A 19,077-nucleotide genomic window follows, 5' to 3' on the forward strand; every position below is an offset into this window, starting at 1 on the left:
GATCATAGAGTTGTACCAACAGATTAAGATGCTTCTCTGAATCATTTCTAAATGCAGAGCATTTGGATACAGGATAATGTGCACAAATGTATTTGAACCAGACCCACATGACTATTTATGTACAGCATTTCTATTCATTTTATCTCTATTTTTGCAGATCTTGAATAATGATGTATTCTGAGTCTGGTATAGAAAGAAGCAAGGGGGTTCAGTCATTGCTCTGTGTGAAGCCTAATAGCGTTGCAAGATACTGCTTGAATGGTCATTCAGGAATTATTCATGAGCACACAGTTCTTCAAAAATTTATTAAGAGACAGTATTCATTTGGTGAAAGAATTACCCTATATGATATTTTCAACACATTCTACACCATTTCTGCCTATGGAAAATGCAAGATTGTTCTCAGTGTTAAATAGTTCTGTATTCTCTACGGTGAACCATCTTTTTGTTCTTCTATCCGTTCCCTTGATTCCTAGACTGGTATGCAAGTTTACACAGGACAGTATTAAAGCATTTCACTGACAAAAGTCATTCTAGCTGTCAGTCCTACTGCAGAAGTTTGTTTTAGTTTGTCTTATTCACATTCTGAACAGATGCATTTTTGATGCTTCCTGAGAGCCCAGCTTACTGCACCTGACAGCTTGAGTGCTGGGTGATGGTGTGCTGCTGCCAGAGGGAATTGCCTCTTGCTTTGAAAATTCTCAGACCTAGCAGAACAGTGTCCACGAGGAAGAACCTCTCTTCTGAATGGAAAAGCTTTTCTACTTGGGTATTTTCATCACAGATGAAAACATCCAATAAAGATTTCTGTGATGAAACTCCTTGACTCTGCTTCCACAGCAGTATGTGAGTCTAGCATCTATCCCCGGTGGCGCACGGTGTTAGAACCGCCGCTTGCAACACCAGAGGGCCTGGGTTCGAATCCCCCTTGTGGCGCAAGGGGTAAATCTGCCGCTCTGCTACACTAGAGGGCTCGAATCCCAGGAGTTGGACTCGATGATCTCTAAGGTCCCTTCCAACTCGCACGATACTATGATACTATCAGAGTACATGTTGCAAGAGTTTGAATGCCTTTCTTTCCAGTAGGTTGTGCTACATCTTCTAGTATCTGGAGATATTCAGGCTCCTTTTCATGCTTTCCTGACAGTTATTGCTTGAACTCATTCAAGGGGATACTGCATTGCCTCTTAAAGGTCACAGAAAGCACTTTTGGAACTTGCTGCAATGTGCTGCGTTCTGCTTTGCCCTCCAAGGTGCTGCTGTCATTTCAGCAGGAGGGTAAGTGCCAGAACACTGAGATCAGTGTTTTTTTATATGTTCTTTCACAGGGACAATGATTGCTACAACCATATCCTAAATTTATCCTAAAATTCCAGTAACACATTTGATCTGCCTGTCTTCCCAAAACTGCACTCAGTAGAAGAGGCTTGATATGCCCAGAATAAACATCATCAAGTCTCTTCCTTTGGGTGTGTAGCCAGTATTTCATGGCAGAGAGCTGAGAAGATAATGTGATATAGTATCAGAAAGCCTCAGACTGGAAAAGGCTTAATTGAATCTCACAGATCGTTACTTTTATTGTAATTTTATTACAAATAATAGGTTTCTGTTTTCTTCCTCCATGCATTTTGAAGAAAACAAGAAAAGTTATGAAGATGGAAAGGATGGATACCTCCAATTTGGCACGAGATTGACTTTATTGTGACAGCTTCAGGCCCTTATCTTTCAGGATAGATTTAAAGTGATTGCTACCATTGTGGCTTACTGTTCTGCATTGATAACTCTAAAAAAAGCCCGTATATGTTTCCTGTTTCCAGAAGGCAGGGTGACTGAGGGTTTTTTTGGGGGTAGTTCTTCCCTTTTATTTTATTATTATTATTATTATTTGATATAGCAGTGTACAAATTAAAGTACTCTGCTTTGGCAGATGATGTACCTGGCCAGTGCTCTTGTTCCAGCTATAATTTTGGGCCTATTGAGTGTGGAAGTCTGTAATTATTTCTTATTGTGGCTTAAAATAAAATAAATAAAAATAGTCAGTACCCACTCAAATGACTTTTTTGGGAACTTGCTTTCTTTTCTCTGAAGAACGGATGGGATGGCAAATGTGAGAAGATGCAACGTTTACAGTTACATATAGGATGCAAGGCAGTCAGAGAAGGAGGTGTATTTGAGAGGCCGTGAGGAGATAAAGCAAGAATGGGTGTTTTATCATGACACAGTCAAACTGGTTCCATCTTCTGAAACAGTGGAACAGTGCACTGGGCATACAGAATTTCACCGTTCTGTGGTTAGCTCCCTCAGCTAACTTTTTCCTTACAACACTACTATCTAATAGACACAAGAAAAAATATAAGCAGCAAATGTCCTGATTTCTACTGTCCATCCCTTATGCTTTCCCTCCTCCCTACTCCCTATTTCAGCTCCTAGCTGTGAAATGAATGCTGCTTGCTCAGGGCCTGTGCGGCTGTGGGGCAGCAGCTCTTTTGTGCCATTTGTCCTGAGCTGTCTTGATTGAACACTGGGTAAAGTCTCCTCTGGCAAGAGCTTTCTACATTCCTTATTTTCAACGCAGCACAAGCTGTGTGCTGTTTGTGAGATCATAACGTGTTCTGTTATTTGACAAGATCAAGTCCTTTGTGCAGTCTTCTCACATTTATGACTGTATCTAATAATTTGCTGCTTTTCTTGGTCAAGAAAACTTCTTAAAAAAAACAAACACACTCTAAATTTCAATGTGTTCAGAGTGTTGGTGAGCCTCTATCATGGTCTTATGATTCATTCTGGCAAGGCGAGTGAATCTTGCTTTACTTCAACTGGGCAGCTGGGTGGTGGGCTCTTGATATTTCATCAGGTCAAGAGCTCAGTTTCTGCAAAGCAATAGTTTTTATTAAACCAGCATAGTTTCAAAACTCCCTTTTCATGTCATCTAGAGAGAACATTTCCTAAACCACCAGAAACACCACAAGTCTGACAAGAATACTGCTGTGATCACTTGTCTGTAGTCACGAGCATCGGATAGCTCATGGGATCTTCCAGTGCTGCTTACAGCTGTTGGATGTCACTGTGCTGTGTTCCAGATTGGCAGGAAGAATGAAGTATTGTATTTGCCTACAGTGACTCGCTTACAATGTATTGCTGTGTGGGGGAGCAAAGAGAAAGTGAAAAGCTTATTGTTTGATATTAAAATTGATTTTTTGAAATATTATCAATTTATGTCTAACAGCCTTCCTTGGGATTGTTGCGTCAATCCTAGGGATCACGAGGTTGAAATATTTAAGAAGCTTTAAAAGATCGGGGTTACTGTGTGTTTTATACCATTGCTTGAGAAGAATAGGGTTTATGCATACAGATTGAGTTACTCAAAATGTTTTGATTTTATATTTGTGGGACTCGTGCACAACTGTATTGATACTTATAAGGTAACCCCTCCAAATCACCTAGAATAAAAGGTTTTAAAACTGGGAGGTGATGCAGATAAAGCAGTCAACAGCTTTTCTGTGCATTGATTTTTCATATATTCCTCTTTTGTTATCAATCATTGGCTCTTTTTCCTTTTTAAAGCTTAGAGTTGATGTGTGCTCCACAAGATCAAAGGTTCTATAGCAGAGCACCTTTTATCTTGCATTGATTCCTTGCATCAGCTAATGGAAAGATAAATTTGCTGACCTCCCTAATAGAGTTAGCTAATAAGAATATGTTTTCGCAGAAGAGCTCCCGGTCTGGTAGCAAAATGAGTCATATTTCATATGGAGGCTATTGATTTGAAAATATTAGACACTTCTACATATGTAAATGTTAATGGTCCCACTTCCTCAAGTACTGCATTTCTAACTCGTTTCATGGGTTGAGAGGTTCACAAGATCCACGCTTGGCATTTAAGCACCTATTACAACTATTCCATACATACAAGGTTTAGAAGGAATTTATGCTGTGGGTAAAGTAGAGTTCTAGTGTACTTTGTAATCATGCAAAACAGTATAAGATAGAGTTTTACAGGATCTCTCACTGCTGGCCTGAGTCTGGATCAGTCAGATGTGCACATGTTGGTGGGTCTTTTTGTTTTCTTTTGCTTTTCTACACTTCTTACATTATGATCCATTTTATCAACACAGTTTGTGACAAAGGAAGCTGGTGCTTGCCAAATAAAGGAGACAGAATTTACAGTGAATTATCTTATTACACTGAGGAGGCTCCTGGGGATTCTTCTCAGTGTCTTTAAATACCTGAAGGGAGGATGTAAAGAGAGAACCAGGCTCTTTTCAGTGGTGCTCAGTGCCAAAACAAGAGGCAGAGAGCACAAACTGGAATACAGAAGGCTGTCTGACCATCAGGAGGCACTTCTGTGATGTGTAGATAATGGAGCACTGGCACAGTCTGCTGGGTTTGTGGAGTGCCCTCAGAGATCTTCAGAAAGCACCTTGATGTGGTCCTGGGCCCCCTGCTCTGGGTGTCCTTGCTTGAGCAGGGCTTGGAGCAGATGTAGCCAGAGAGCTCTGCCCACCCCAACCATCCTGTGATTCTGCAATAAATATGAAACTTCAAATACACAAGGGCTTTGTTCCTTTATCAGCATAGGAGCAAATCATCAAAGCTCGTATTTGTATATAAATAAAAGATGATATTTAAATAGTGTAGTACTAACCCAATTTGGATAGTCTCTTAGGAAATTATATGAGGTTAAAATCAGTACAGAATATATCAGTGTTGCTCATTTGTAGAGCATGTCTTTTATTTTTTCCCTTAAGGACAGTTAATTCACAAGACAATGGCTTTTTGTTTCAATAATTGAACACATTTATTTTTAAACTTGACTGAGGTGATTTTTTCCTTCTGCTATGCAAACACTGGCATACCATCAAGGTAGCTTCTTGGTACAGCAGGTTTCGTTTTCCAGTCTTTATCCTAGTGAAAATCATTGCAGTGGTGAAACTAGTTTCATTTACTTATTTATTTATTTTTATTTCCCCTTTTGTCACAGAAATATTGGCTCAGATTTAGGAAATCCCTCAGCTGCAGATGCTGGAAAAGAAATATGCTTACCCTCATTTTTCCTTAGGTATTCTGCTTTGGCACTTTTAGAGGTAGTATACAGGACAAGATTGAATCGATGGGGTTTACATCCCTTTGTTTTACATCAGTCAGTATGATGAGAGGTTATTTTTCTTGTCCATCCGAGACAGCTTATGGCCCTGAAAAAGCATTTCCTGGCCCCAGACTGCGTGAGAAGGCAATAAGAAATCCATACACACTAATTTTAGTAGTCTTGATTGTTTGTTTGTCTTATCTCCTATTGGTCCTTTTTTACAGCAAAACTACAACTGCCCAAGTGGATAGCTAATGGTTCTCTCTTTACCTTCCTTACTTATTTGCTTTAGATGCCTTAATCCTAGCAATCAGAACAAGTAAATGTATCCTAGGTAGGGATTTTCTCAGCAGTAACTGACATATTTAATGGGTGTCACTCCTATGTTTGCCAGAGTACTTTATCTACTAAGCTTCCTGGCTTGTTTGTGCTGTTGTTCACAGCTTGTTCATTCTTTTTGTCTTCCTTTCCCTTCCCTGTCACAGAAGAATGAAGGAAATCACAAGCCAGGATGGGATGAACTCTTTTCCTTTTGTAGGACTAGGAATTAAGGCTATTGCAATCTCCCGAGGTTCTGGGCAGTGATAAACAGATGGTAGAAATAAATGTTTGAGACAACACATCTAGGAATTGTTTTTCTCAGGCCTGTTTTATTAACCACACAGTTGCTTTTCTCTAGTCTTTGGATCTAATTTGTCTTCGTGTTACATGGTAAGAAATCGAGTTTGTGATTATGTGGAGAACTGCTGTTAAAGACTTTCTGAATCAAAATGTCATTAAAAACATTATTGTGAAATGGGAAAAATACATTCAATGCTAATTTATGTTTTTCAGTACTTTTTGTTAACTATGTGTTAGTAAGGCTTTTGCAGGAAAGGGTAGAGATAGAACTTAACACCTAATTCTCCTGTATGAACATATATTCTTGGCTTTTGTAGTCATCTATATTAAAAGCACATGAGAAAGCACACAGTTACTGAGCTACTTCCCCTCTTTCACACCCAAGATTGTAGGCTTCTGAAGCTGAACCTGGGCAGAGTCTTGTCAATCAAGGACATGCAGTCAAGTCCCATGCAGCCAAGAACTGAATGCATTTTCAGAACCTAGAAATTTTTGGCTAGTATGATAGTAACAGTAGTCAGAAAAATAATCCCTTTCTTGGGATGATCCTTGCAGCAGCATAAATCTGCTTTGCAGATATCTCTTGATTGTGATCATACCTGTGATTTACACCTGTGGCTATATAGAACGTGTTGACATGCCTAGAAAAAAAATGGAATGGAAATTCTGCTGATGTCTACACCTTGCGTATTTAAGCAATCTTTTTACTCGTTCTTCATTGAATAAGATTTTGTGAAAAGATTTGCATTGTGATTTATTTCTAGGTACAGATCAAGAACCTTGTAGCATGGCTTATCAAAATCTTCATCATCTGGTAGCTGCACCATGTTGTTAATGAATTCTTGTGCTTTTGGAGGGACGTGTGTCTTTATTGGTGGTTCTGTCATTTTCAGAACCTGAAAAAGATGGATTTGGGTTAAATCAGTCATTGCAGCCAGGTGCATTCATGTTTCTGCCATCCATCACAAATCATTGCTATTTTTAATTGTTATCAATTATTCTTTTACAATATATTCAGTTCCAACAGAGCAATCATAATCTACAGAGATCAGAGCTCCGTAGTCTTGACAAGTTTCTTAAAGCATGAAGGAAAATAAAATTTCCTTATGTGGAGGTCCAGCAACTCCTAGCTGCAAATCCAACTTTGAAGACTGTGGCTTCAAAACCACTTTCATGCACTCAAATTCCGAACACGGGACAGTAATTTTTATGTCTACCCAATGCGTTGTAACTGTTTGTCCTCTTCCAAGGCACAGTTTTCTATCCTTATTATCAGTCCCTCTTCACATATTGCTAGAACATTTGCTTTCTCCTCCAATGACTCTGTGCAGCTCATGAAATGGAGGGAAATCTGTTTCTGTTGGTGGTCACACATCCTCCTACAGGCTCTTTTTGAGGTGTGTTTGCCTCGTACGTTTCAAGTTAAGACTGGGATATGCTCACAGAAGGTGTATGCTGTAAGCATTCTTCTGTACCCAAAAGAAAGCAGAAAAAAAAACCCAAGCCAACGTAAACAGTTAACTGATGGTTCTTAATTTCTTGCCATCTGTGGCTTTGAGCTCTCAGTGGTACCCTGAAGCTTGCTATTCTCCATTTAATAATTTATTGTTAAGAGCTCTCATTATAGCTTGCTAATGGGAGTTTTTACCTACCTCAGTGCTGTCCACAGTGTGGTTCATTTGCAGCCTTCACAAAGACTGTCCCACTTTTATCTTCAGACTGAGGAGTGGGCAATGCTTCCCATGCAGGTTGTCAAGATGTAAGCCTTTTCCTTTTACTTTCGTCCAGTTATTTGACAGCAGGTTTATAATAATCTATAGATTTGTCTGAAGAAATGAGGAATGAATTCTCATCCGTTCCCAGCCACAGCCCTCAATCTTTTTTTACTGTCATTTATTCTATGACATATTTCTCCTGTTCCTTAAAAGGAAACACAGGATCTCCTGAGAAATTCTAAAATTAAAAAATTGTCAAAATACCAGAAGAAAGATATGGGGCACTTCATGCAATTTCTGCACTGCAGAATCAGCGTGCCAGCGCTCCAAGGACATAAAATGATGCTAGGAAGATCTGCATGAGCAAAAGCTCTTTGAAGCACGCTAAAATACTAATATAGTTATACCTTTGGAAACTTAGGCACACAATTGGTGGGCTTAACTAGTAAGACCTCAGATACTTTTCCTCTGAACTCTATTTTTTACTAGGCCATTGATAGTATCTGCCACAGAGGTCAAATTGATTCATCTCATAAGATGCTAGACAACTGTCAGAATTATACTTATTGCCCAAGCACTGATAAACTGTTATTTCAAAAGTTTAGTAGGTTTCTCTATGCTTAGTCAGAATTTATATTCCTATCACACAAGTGTACTCACAAATTTATTCAAAATAGACTACCTGCCTCAGGTATATTATTGAATATATAGAATATAATATATATATATATATATATCTGTGCTTTTCTCCTTGAAAATGATTTTCCTTTTTTCTTTGTAAGATATTCTCCTTTACCACAGGTGAACATTTTTCTTGTTGGCATTTGACACTGAGTATCTGATATACTCTATTTCTTTACCTTGCATCCTTTATTATTCATCTACCTGTACACTTAATTTGCAGTTATTGAATTGCACTTTTAGTTCTTCTGTGGCTACAAATCTACTAGCTTGTTTCTGATCTGTTTGCTTTTGGAGTTTAAACTCACTTCTGCTGGTGCGTGTGTGTTGAGTTTTTTGGTACAGACAACAGAGAAGGAATTAGGCTGCTGCACCCTCGCCCCTTAAGCCAAATGAGTCACTTTGTGTGAGTTTAGTTTAGCTGAAAAATGCATTACTGACAACTTAAGCTCTTTATCTATGGCACTTTTTTATTATCTTGCCCTTCTGCTGTCTCAGAGGTAATTCTGTGGTGTTCTTTAAAATACAAGTCTGCTTCTTTAACTCTCAGAGATTAAATCCTACCACAGTCATAGCTGTATTTTCTATCTAAGCTAAACGTTATAAAAATCACCCATTCATTTCCATTCAAATAAGGGTTTTGAAGCCCCTGATCCACCTTATGGGGAATATGCAGCGTTTCTGGAATCAGCAAGTTCTGTTTGATGCCAGCCCTGCTGGACACCTGACATGAGCCCTTTTTTCAGCTTCTTTGCGTGGGCTGCAGCTGAATGTCAGCAGGGACTCCCTCAGACAGCCAGGCCTTTGCTTCCACTGTGCATTCAGCAGAATGTATTTCCCAGAAACGCTGCCAAAACATTAACTCTTTGAGAATGGGAGAGAAGGATCTCCCATAGTGACCAAACTATTCTAGCATTTGGCATGTGATCCCTTTGGAGCTTAAGGCAGTTCATCCTCTTGCAAAAGTTTGAGATGCCTCTTTTGTGAAGAACGCTGAAGGAATCGTCACAATGCAAAACTCTGTGATTGTGCTTGCAGATTTGCTGGCAAGAAAAGCACAGTTATGGACTCCTGTAGGTTCTGCCATTTTCTGGTACTGCACATTTGAGGGCGGACCTTACTGAATTGTCCTTCAGATGTAAAAGATACTGTAATTACTGTTTCTGTCATTCTCAGAGTGGTAGCAATGTAAAAGTAATGAAGGAAAAAGTAATGAAGGTTTTGTAGGTGTGTCTATTTCAGACCTTGAAGGGTGTTTATTCCTGTAAGCTTGTCTCTTTTTTTTTTCCCAGCAGTAAACATAGTTGGCTGAATGAAAGAGATTACCTATAAACTGGCAACATCAAAAACTCGTTTTTTGGTCAATTAGCACATTACATCTATCTCTTTGTTTTCTTTTTTTCCTCCTCCCTGGGGTTGTACTTGAATATGTGACATAACAAATGCAAACCTGTCCTGTGTCTTTCCAAGCACTTACTATTTACTAATGAAGAACAGCTTGATCGCTGAGCAGATTTGCAGAAAACTGCCAAATACGTGCGCATCATAAAGCTGTCATTCAGTACAGGATGTCCTGGCTTACAGTTGAAGTAGTCAGGAAATTTTCAGTAGCTAAGTTTGTCAATAATATTTTTAATGAGAAAAATTATTGCATCTGCCAATTTCAGCAACGCTTTTGTTAGGAATAAAATTTCTTCCCTCTGGAGTGGAATTTCTGATTAAAAATTAACGAAGAGTGAGATGAGATCAGCCCTTGAGCAGGAAATAGACTTGTTCAGCAATGCACACTGGAGTATGGGAGATCCTTAGTGGCGTCTGGGCTAATTCAAGGACCTTGTGCTGAGGCTCAGCTTCCCTTTAAGACACTGGGATGTGATAGACGTATGTTCGAATACCTAAGCAAGTCACTGGTCAAAAGTTTATACAAACTAGAATCTCTCAGTGCCTTCTATAGGAATGACTTGTTAGAGATCCACTTGAAACGAGTTTATTGTCTGCTGACTGGAGCCTTGTATGGGATGCATAAGGATGGCATGTAAGAACTTGAATCATTATCTCCCAGACTGAAGCTGTTCTAAGAAACACTGCACAATGTATGCTTGTGGAACGTATCTTTCTTTCCATTCCTTTTCATCACTCCACATTCTCTTGCTCATTAATATGAGAGAGTTCTAACACTCGGCCTTCTTGAATAAAACAATGGGATGAGTTACGTATCTTGTTAAGGTAGTTACAAAGACAGTGTCTGCAGTGCAAATAACCTAAACCAGGCAATTAAGAACAAGCACATAAATGCTTGCTGGAATCTGAAATATCCTAGCTTGGGAGGTCAAGCTCTGTCTTGCAAAGATGAATATGGAAATCCTTTATTTTAAAAGTATGTCACAATGTAATTATTCTGTTCGAAATCATGCTGCTAGCAATGCTTGCCTCCTTTTGATCTACAATTTAGGGTTAGAATGGAGGTCTTGGCTATAAAGTATCAACTAAATTCTCTTTTCTGTCTCATTGTATTAAAATCCATGTCTCTCACTTGCTTTGGAATGGTAAGACGATGACAAACATTTAAATTAATTGGAAGAATTGCACTTCAGGTCTTTCTACTCTTGTGAGTGCTACCAATTAGAATACGAAATTGTGCTCTCTGTAGTATTTTCTGTCAGGCCTACTGGATCTTTAAATATTTCATGCAAAATGGAAAAGTTTCAACAAGGAGAGATGAAAAGAGCTGCCTGCAGCAAGGTTCCCAAATTCAACAGGATAGCAAGAAGTGTGTTACATTGCCCTGAGACTGCAACAGTGGGGTTCTTAGTGAACCGGATAGGAGGAACTTCTGTGTCATTGGTTGTGTTTATACTGTAGGTTGGAAAGTCAACTAACCAATATGCCAAGGTGTGGGAAATGTGAATTCGAAACCTGTAAGGCAGAGAAGGAGACTGAATCATGTTCTACTGCTTACTGATGTAAATTTTGTGCTACCGGATGAAAGGCAGCCCCTATTCCTGTGCTAATTAGCAATCCTGAAGTTGCTCTATGGAGGTAATAGAGGCAGTGTAACACCTTGTAAGAAATTATGCTTGCACCTTGAATGTTTTAAGATTTACACGTTTCAGATGGTCCTAGTAGTGCACAGTACTAAGATGAAAGTACACTAGCCAGAAATAGCCCTACTAGGGAGCTATGCTTACAAAAATACCTTTATAATTTGCAGATGTAGTTGTAATTTGTAGTGAGGCTTGAAGACCAACTTTCCTTACTGGAAAAAAAAACAGCGACTCATCACAGTCTGAAATAAGAGCAATATGCTTCCAGTAAAGAATAGGTTGAACATAATTGCTTTGACTTTAAATACATTATCTTTATTAGACTACGATTGGTACTTTATCCAGTAGAGTAGGATGTAACCAAGCTTAATGGTAGTAATGGTATTTTTAATTGTCTGTTGCTAGATGGGATCATTTCAGCTGTATTTTTCAGGTTTGATAGAGGTCTCCAGTAAGTTCCTAGAAATAGGATTAAGTGGCTAATGTGACATAGACTTGGAAAAGATTTTTGCCTTTCTGGGACAGTCACTGATTTAATGAAGCTTGAGAAACAGATGAGAAGCTAAGGCTTGTCTGCTCCTTCACAGGGAAAAGGATGTTTTCTTTGAACAGTTGTGGAAGAAAGAGCCATAACATCTGAAAAACTGATTTATTTATGATGTCAACTAATAAAGAACATTGTTCCATTATTCTGAAAAACATTTAAAAAAAAAAAAAAAAGGAAAAAAAAAAGTTGGAAAGCAGAGAAAAGAACTCATTTTGCATACCTCTTTCATGTTGGAAAGGAGTGGGTGTCAGAGGCATAGAATAATTTTCTGTGACTTATTTTCCCACCACCTTGCACATAATGAAATTTCTTCTTAGCTGAGCAGCTCAAAGAACAGTGATAGGGATTTGCAGTGTCAATGCTAACCCCTCCTGTTCCCTAATCCTTTATTTTTCCTTGAAAACTGCATCCAAGGCCATGGCCTATCAGTTACATTGAGTGTTCCTTAACTCTCTTGTCATTGCTTAAGACTGATGGATTCTCATAAGGGCTGTTTGTCACTGGTACTAAATTTTATTTCACATCTAATTATTGAATAATACAGCAGATTTTGGTGTTGGTTTTTTTTGTTGTTGTTGTTTGGTTTTTGATCCAGATGTTATAATAGGTGCTTCCCCAGCTTTGGGGGACATAATATTGTGGGTCTATGAGACATAACATTAGCCTATGTAAGCCAAATTAAGATTTCCAAGCAGATCAGCTGATTGCAGTTCTAATGCAGGAATGTTGTTGTGGTGATTAAGTCCACTGATGTTTATAAATAATCCAAGCTTGATTCTGAGACAGCACAGAGTAGAGGAAGTCGTTTCATTTAGTAGATGATGTGGTTGCTCAGAAGCTCTTTTCCCACTCCTAAGAAAGGAAACGCTGAAGAGGCAGTATGTGGAGAGGCAGGTGGAAGCTTGTAGGAGCTTGTTTGTTATCTCCAGAGCAACACACAGCTGGGTTCTGGATAAGCAGAGCTTTTCAAAGCCCTGTTTACAGATGGAATTAACTTATGTGGAATTGTTAAGTTCTGTCTGGTGAGTTTATCTATTTTTAAGTTTTAGGAAGTTTAAGGATGTTTTCTCACTGCTGATATTGTAGTCCTACTGACTGTTGGTGTCGTATAGGTACAGATCAGGCCAACTTTTCATGAGCACAGTATAGTTTTATCTCACAGCTTGATCAATGTATGTTAATTGAACAGATTGTGGTAGCTCTGATTGCCTACCTGTGTGCTGGCACATTTGCAGCGGTGCCTCAGTTTTTAAGCTTGAAGGTCTTCTGACATTCTTACTCTGACTGTGTTTTGGAGAAATGACAAGAAATGAAATTGAAAATCTCTATTTAAAAAAAAAACAAACAAAACACCCAAAAAATAGGTAAAAAGGTTTTCCAAATTCAGATTGATTCCCTTGAGATGTTTCTTTTCTTTTCTATTACTGAGGCTGGTTTGAAGCTAAATCTTAGCACCCACCAATATTTAAACTCAATGCATACTTAATAAAGGTAATCAATTATTCCCTAGCATAATAAACCTGTGCTTAGTTATCACATGTTCTATAACCTATTGTTTTAAGTTAATAACAGCATGACTATCTGCCAAGTGCTGTTGAAGAAAAGATAATTGCAGCACCTCAAAACATTTGTGAAGCTACACTTTCAAGCTGATTTCATCTTAGGATGATAGCATAAAAAATGGTTCCTACGTTGAGCCAGGATCAGTGTTGGTGTGGTCACACTATCAGCTGGATTGGAAAGCTGGCTGAAGAGTCTTTGTTTTGGTGGGGCCAGTTTCTAGCTAGGTGAAGATATTTCTAAAGCAGTTTAAAGCTAGATATGTTTACTGCAAATGATGTTTTCTGCTGTGTTTTCATAGTATCACAGTGTACCTTCTGCATTGTTTGATAACAGTTGGTAATACTAATACTTCACTTGTGAATACTGGAAGTAACTATTGCAGATGTTGGATTTTTTGTAATGTGAAGGTAGACCCTAGAGATCAGTCCATCTGACTTGCTCATGTTCAAACAAGGTTGTAAGCATGTCTGCCACATGAGAAGAAATGGGTAAAGATATGTTACTCTGCGGGTATCTCATCTTTGGTAATTAGGTCTTTGTTCACTGTCTTAGTACTTCTCTCTTACTAACTTAATACCTCTGTCTTACAAAGAAGAATACAAATGTTTACCAAAATATAAAGTCAGGACTTCTTCCCATGCAAGCTGTGCTTCTCCTGTTTTATCCCAGTATATTATACTACTGTATGCACAGTCACTGAGATAGGATTTATTGTCTTGCACAACCATAAATGTCTGCTGATCATTTGATGGATTGCATGTTGCTCTTTGTAAGGCAATAGTTTGTTCTTGTTCTTGTTACTAAGGTCCTCATAGATAAAATTGTATGCACCATAGTCAGCATGTATCCATTTCTCTGTAGTTGTGTTTCTTTTTGACATGATATAATCTCATGTGTAAGTCAGCTTGGGGAGTTCTGTGCTAGGTGTAGTTTTGGTACTATAGACCTAAGGAGCTTTCATGGCTGATTACGTTTTATTAGCTGGTCCATATATTTTTATGGTTAAATGTCTCTTTGCTTTGCCAAGACAGTAATTCTCATCTGGATCTTGCCAGTGCTGCAGTTTTCTTTTTGTTGGTAGTCGAGGAAGACTGAAGTGGTCTATATTGTTCTCCTTATTTCTCAGTGGAGGGAATCCTCTGATTTTCTTTCTTTCTTCTTTTAGCATATGCAGATGACTATCCAGGCTCTTCAAGATGAACTTCGGATCCAGCGGGACCTGAACCAACTGTTCCAGCAGGACAGCAGCTCTAGAACCAGCGAGCCCTTTGTGGCAGAGTTGACAGAGGAAAACTTTCAGCGTCTTCACACAGAGCATGAGCGCCAGGCCAAGGAACTCTTCCTCCTACGTAAAACCTTAGAAGAGATGGAACTGCGTATTGAGACTCAGAAACAGACCTTAAATGCACGTGATGAATCCATCAAAAAGCTGCTGGAGATGCTGCAGAGTAAAGGTCTGTCAGCAAAAGCTACTGAGGAAGATCACGAGAGAACAAGACGGTTGGCTGAGGCAGAGATGCACGTACACCACTTGGAGAGCCTTCTCGAACAGAAGGAAAAAGAAAACAACATGCTGAGAGAGGTATGTGACCAAGCTCTGGGTTCAACTCTGATCCTTGATCTTGAAATCTCTGATTTCATATTTACAAGGAAAGACTTTTCCATCCTTCTACAAGCTGTGTTTTACATGGCAGATTTAACAGAGTTTGTCCCTTTCTTAAAATTTCTTTGCCTTTCTTGCATGTGGTTTCTGGGGTGTTTTACCTTGTGTCCCACTTTCCCCATCACCCTGGTGTTACACTCTGGAGATGAACTGTTACATGGTCTGTAAAATGTATTCCTCCATTCTGTTTTGATTTGAGAGAAAGTAGCTACCTGTATTTAGGAGAGAGCTGAGAGAAATCTTTGCAGGAGTAATGGATGATTGCTCTACGGTTTCCATGGAAACAGTCATCTTGCTGAGAAGGGTATTTGATAAAACTATTAGCTGCCCTGGATGCACAGCCAAAAAAAAGATTACTTAAAGGGACACTGCAGCAAACACTGCAAACCTTTTCCCCACTCCTCTGAAAAGAGAAAAGATGTTATATCTGTTTCATAGCATAGGACTATGAGGGCAGGCATTCCACACAACTAGCTATCCAAAATTAATTACTACAAATTTTAGGCTACAGGTAATATGAGTATCTTGGAAAAATAAAGGAAAATAAATGAGTTGTGTGGTAGACAGCGCCTTTAATTTCCTTGACATTAAGTGCATTTTCTAATTCTAGTCAACTGACCTTCTAAAGTATTCCAATATTAACTTCTAAATAACGAGTAATTCAGTATGCTTTGTATATGTATTCATTAATGGTAAGATTTTCTGTTAAGGTTATTTAATGTCCGTTTCTGGATTGAATGTGTGAATTGATAACTGTATGTGTATGTGTAACGTTTGTGTGAAACTAATGTCTTATTTTATGCATTGTATGTCTACTACATGATTCAACATTGTTTTGAAGCTGGACATACTAAAACTTAAGCCCCCTCTCAAAAAAAAAACAACAAGAAGGAAGTGAGGTCTTGCAAAGAGATTTTGGAAATGAGCATTTGCAGCAAATAAATACCTCCTCGTACCTCTTACTTATGTTTTCTGTTGCCCAACCCATTGTACTTGTGCTCTTGTAAACATTTATATAAGAAAACAAGAGCCCATTGCATTTCTGAGCCAGATTTAGGCCAGATTTATTTTTTTTAGAGCAGTAATCTCTTGAGTGTCTGAAGTGAAGATAATATGATTCCAGAGTTTCTACACTACGATTTTTCCTTTATTTAGCGACCAATGATAATTCTGTTCCAATTCTTGTATCTATTTCAGGAAGAGCCCCAAATGGCCACATTTATTTCTGTTTTAAGTCCGGCGACTTAAATGAGAAGCTGGCAGGAACTGTGTAATTTTTTAGGAATGCAATTTCTTTTGTTTCTGTGTAATGATGAGTAGGTGTTGAGCAAGAAGAATTCTTGCTTCATTTTCAAATGTCTGGAAATCATCAATCATTTAAATCTTAGCATTTACACTAAAATTACACTTCTTGTGGAAGGTAGAGATTACTATTGATTTTTGAAAGTGCAAATGCTGTTTATCTATTGTATTTTAAAACTAATTGCTCTTTGCTGTCTCCTTCTAATGCACTGAGTAGGATAAAGTGGGTATGCTGTGACTAGTAGCTCAAGCTGCTGATACAGTGTGGAATTCAGCCTTGAAGCTGAGCACCCCAGTAGCCTCGGAGACATGATGTCATGTGAGAGATGCCAAATAATCTCTGTGTGGAATTGACCATGCTGACTAAACTCAAGCTTGTTAGTACAAGAATACAGTCTCATGCACGGGTGTCCAGAAGGCTGGAGAAAATCAGGGGATATTGCAAAACTATAGCCGACTGCAGCTGAACCAAGATTATTAACTCAGGCCAGTAAAATCGGGCAAGTAAATTTAAAGAGTTCTTAGGCACAGAGTTGCTCTGCCCTATAGGATCTCGTTCACTGTCATAGAATCCTAGAAATCGTAGTGTTGGAAGGGACTCATAAAGGTCATTTTGTCCAACTCCCCTGCAACGAACAGAGACATTCACAGCTAAATCAGGTTGCTCAGAGCCTGATCCAGCCTTGCCTTGAATGACTTCAGGGACAGAGCTTCTACCACATCTCTGGGCAACCTGTTCCAGTGCCATACCTCCTTGTAAAAGACTTCGTCCTTATATCCAACCTAAATCCATTCTTTTTTAATTTAAAACCATTTCCCTTTATCCTGTCATTGCAGACCTCGCTGAAGTGTCTGTCCCCTTCTTTCTTGTAGCTTCTCTTTAGATACTTGAAAGGGTGCTGTCAGGTCACCTTGGAGCCTTCTCTTCTCCAGGATGGACAGCCCCAGCTCTCTCAGCCTGTCCTCATAGGGAAGGTGTTTTATCTCTGAACATGCTCTCTCAGTAGGTCCATGACTTTCCTGTACTGAGGGCTGCACATCCAGATGCAGTGCTCCAGGTGAGTCCTCACCAGTGCACAGCAGGGAATCACCTCTGTCATCCTACTGGCCATGTGTCTTTGGGTGCAGATCACAATACAACTGGCTTTCTGGGCTGCAAGGGCACATTGCTGGCTCATATCCAGCTTCCCATCCACCAGTACCTCCAGGTCCTTTTTGGCAGGGTTGTGCTCCATCCTTTCATTCCCCAGCTTGTGCTGGTAATGGGAATTGCCATGACCCAGGTGCTAGACCTCTCAGTTGACTTTGTTCAACCTCATGAGCTACTCCTGGGCCCACTGCTCAAGCCTGTCTGGGGCCTGCATCCCTTCTCTCAGGTGTATCCGCACATATTGGTTTCATCTGCAAACTTGCTGAGGGTGCACTCAATCTTACTGTCAATGTCATCAATGAAGATATTAAAGAGTATCGGTCCCAGCACTGACCCCTGAGGGGACACCACATGTTACTGATCTCCATCCAGACAATGAAGCCTTTGACCGCTGTTCTCTGGGTTCAGTCCTGCAGTCAGTTCCTCATTCATCGAACAGCGCACCCATCAAATCCACATCCTTCCAATTTGGAGAGAAGGATATTTGGGGTACCATGATAAAGGCCTTACTGAAGTCCAGGTAGAGGACATCAGTAGCTTTTCACTTGTCTGTTGCTGCAGTGACATCATCAGAGAAGGCCACTAAGTTGGTCAAGCAGGATTTCCCCTTGGTGAAGCTACTCTCGTTCTCCCGTATTACCTCCCTGTCTTTCATGTGCCTTAGCACAGCTTCCAGGAGGATCTGCTCCATGATCTTTCCCAGCACAGATGTGAGACTGACAGGTTGGTAGTTCCTGGGTCATCCTTTTTACTCTTCTTAAAAATGGGTGTGATGTTGTCTTTTTTCCAGTCACCAGGGACTACACCTGACTGCCATGGCTTTTCAAATGTCAGTCACTGTGCCACACTTGTGTGGGAAAGGGTCCCTGTGCAAATCCTTTAAGGTGTGTCCATATCACCCTCCTTACCTAATCTTCTGTTACGTGTTTATCCGTGTTTCTACATTATTAGCTTAGTTTAGCCCTTGGCTACTCCAAATACTAACTACACAATTTTTTGAGTTGCCTTGAAGAAAGCTATCTATTTAATTGGTTGTTCTACAGCTGGTATACCCAGTATCTGGAGACTTGCTAAACTCTTCTTAAAGCTCTTAAAGGAGACAGTAAAATTGCAAATGGATTTTCATGAGATTTGAGGATACTTCATACTCTTAACACATCAGAAAAACTGAGAGAAGCTTCGGTAGAAGTTTTTGGCCATATTAACCAAAGCGTGTTCTGAGATGTCAGAATCCATGGTTGCTATTTCTAAGTATATTAAACTTTTGTTTAAAGTATTTGCTAGGAATAATAATAAAAACCTATATTTGTAAGGAAAATATATTCCTCTATTTTTCAGCTTTGAAGCTTACTTGTAACACTTACTTTGTTCAAGGAAAGACTGGATGTTATGTTGAGGGACATGGTTTAGTGGGAGCTATTGGTAATAGGTGAACGGTTGGATTGGATTATCTTTTAGGTCTTTTCTGACCTTGGTGATTCTATGATTCTAATGCAGAAGATGATGTTGAGACTGAAGGACATCAGATGGTGTCTCAGGTGGTGCAGGTGCTGTGGCCAGCAGTCTGACCTTAAAAAGTAATCATAAATTAATTAGTTTCTTGTGTTACTGAGATTGAACTAAAGATTGCACTGATTTCCAAAGAAAGGTTAGTTCTTAACAGAATCACAAGTCTGAGATCTCCACATTTATAACTAGAGAAAAG

General features: G+C 39.3%; 1 protein-coding gene across 13 annotated transcripts in view; it reads left to right on the forward strand.

The window, feature by feature from the left end:
- ERC1 (ELKS/RAB6-interacting/CAST family member 1) overlaps positions 1 to 19,077 on the forward strand; it is a 281,305-nt gene that overhangs the window by 48,141 nt on the left and 214,087 nt on the right. For all 13 annotated transcript variants that reach the window (XR_011902606.1, XR_011902608.1, XR_011902609.1 and 10 more), the window contains exon 3: positions 14,423 to 14,839. Coding sequence is in view for 8 of the 13 variants with exons in the window: in XM_072326455.1 (XP_072182556.1) it covers positions 14,423 to 14,839 (417 nt within the window). In the remaining 5 variants the exon portion in view is untranslated. The remainder of the gene's footprint in view (positions 1 to 14,422; positions 14,840 to 19,077) is intronic.

This window comes from Excalfactoria chinensis, chromosome 1 (assembly GCF_039878825.1).
Source record: "Excalfactoria chinensis isolate bCotChi1 chromosome 1, bCotChi1.hap2, whole genome shotgun sequence".
NCBI classification, from domain to species: Eukaryota; Metazoa; Chordata; class Aves; order Galliformes; family Phasianidae; genus Excalfactoria; species Excalfactoria chinensis.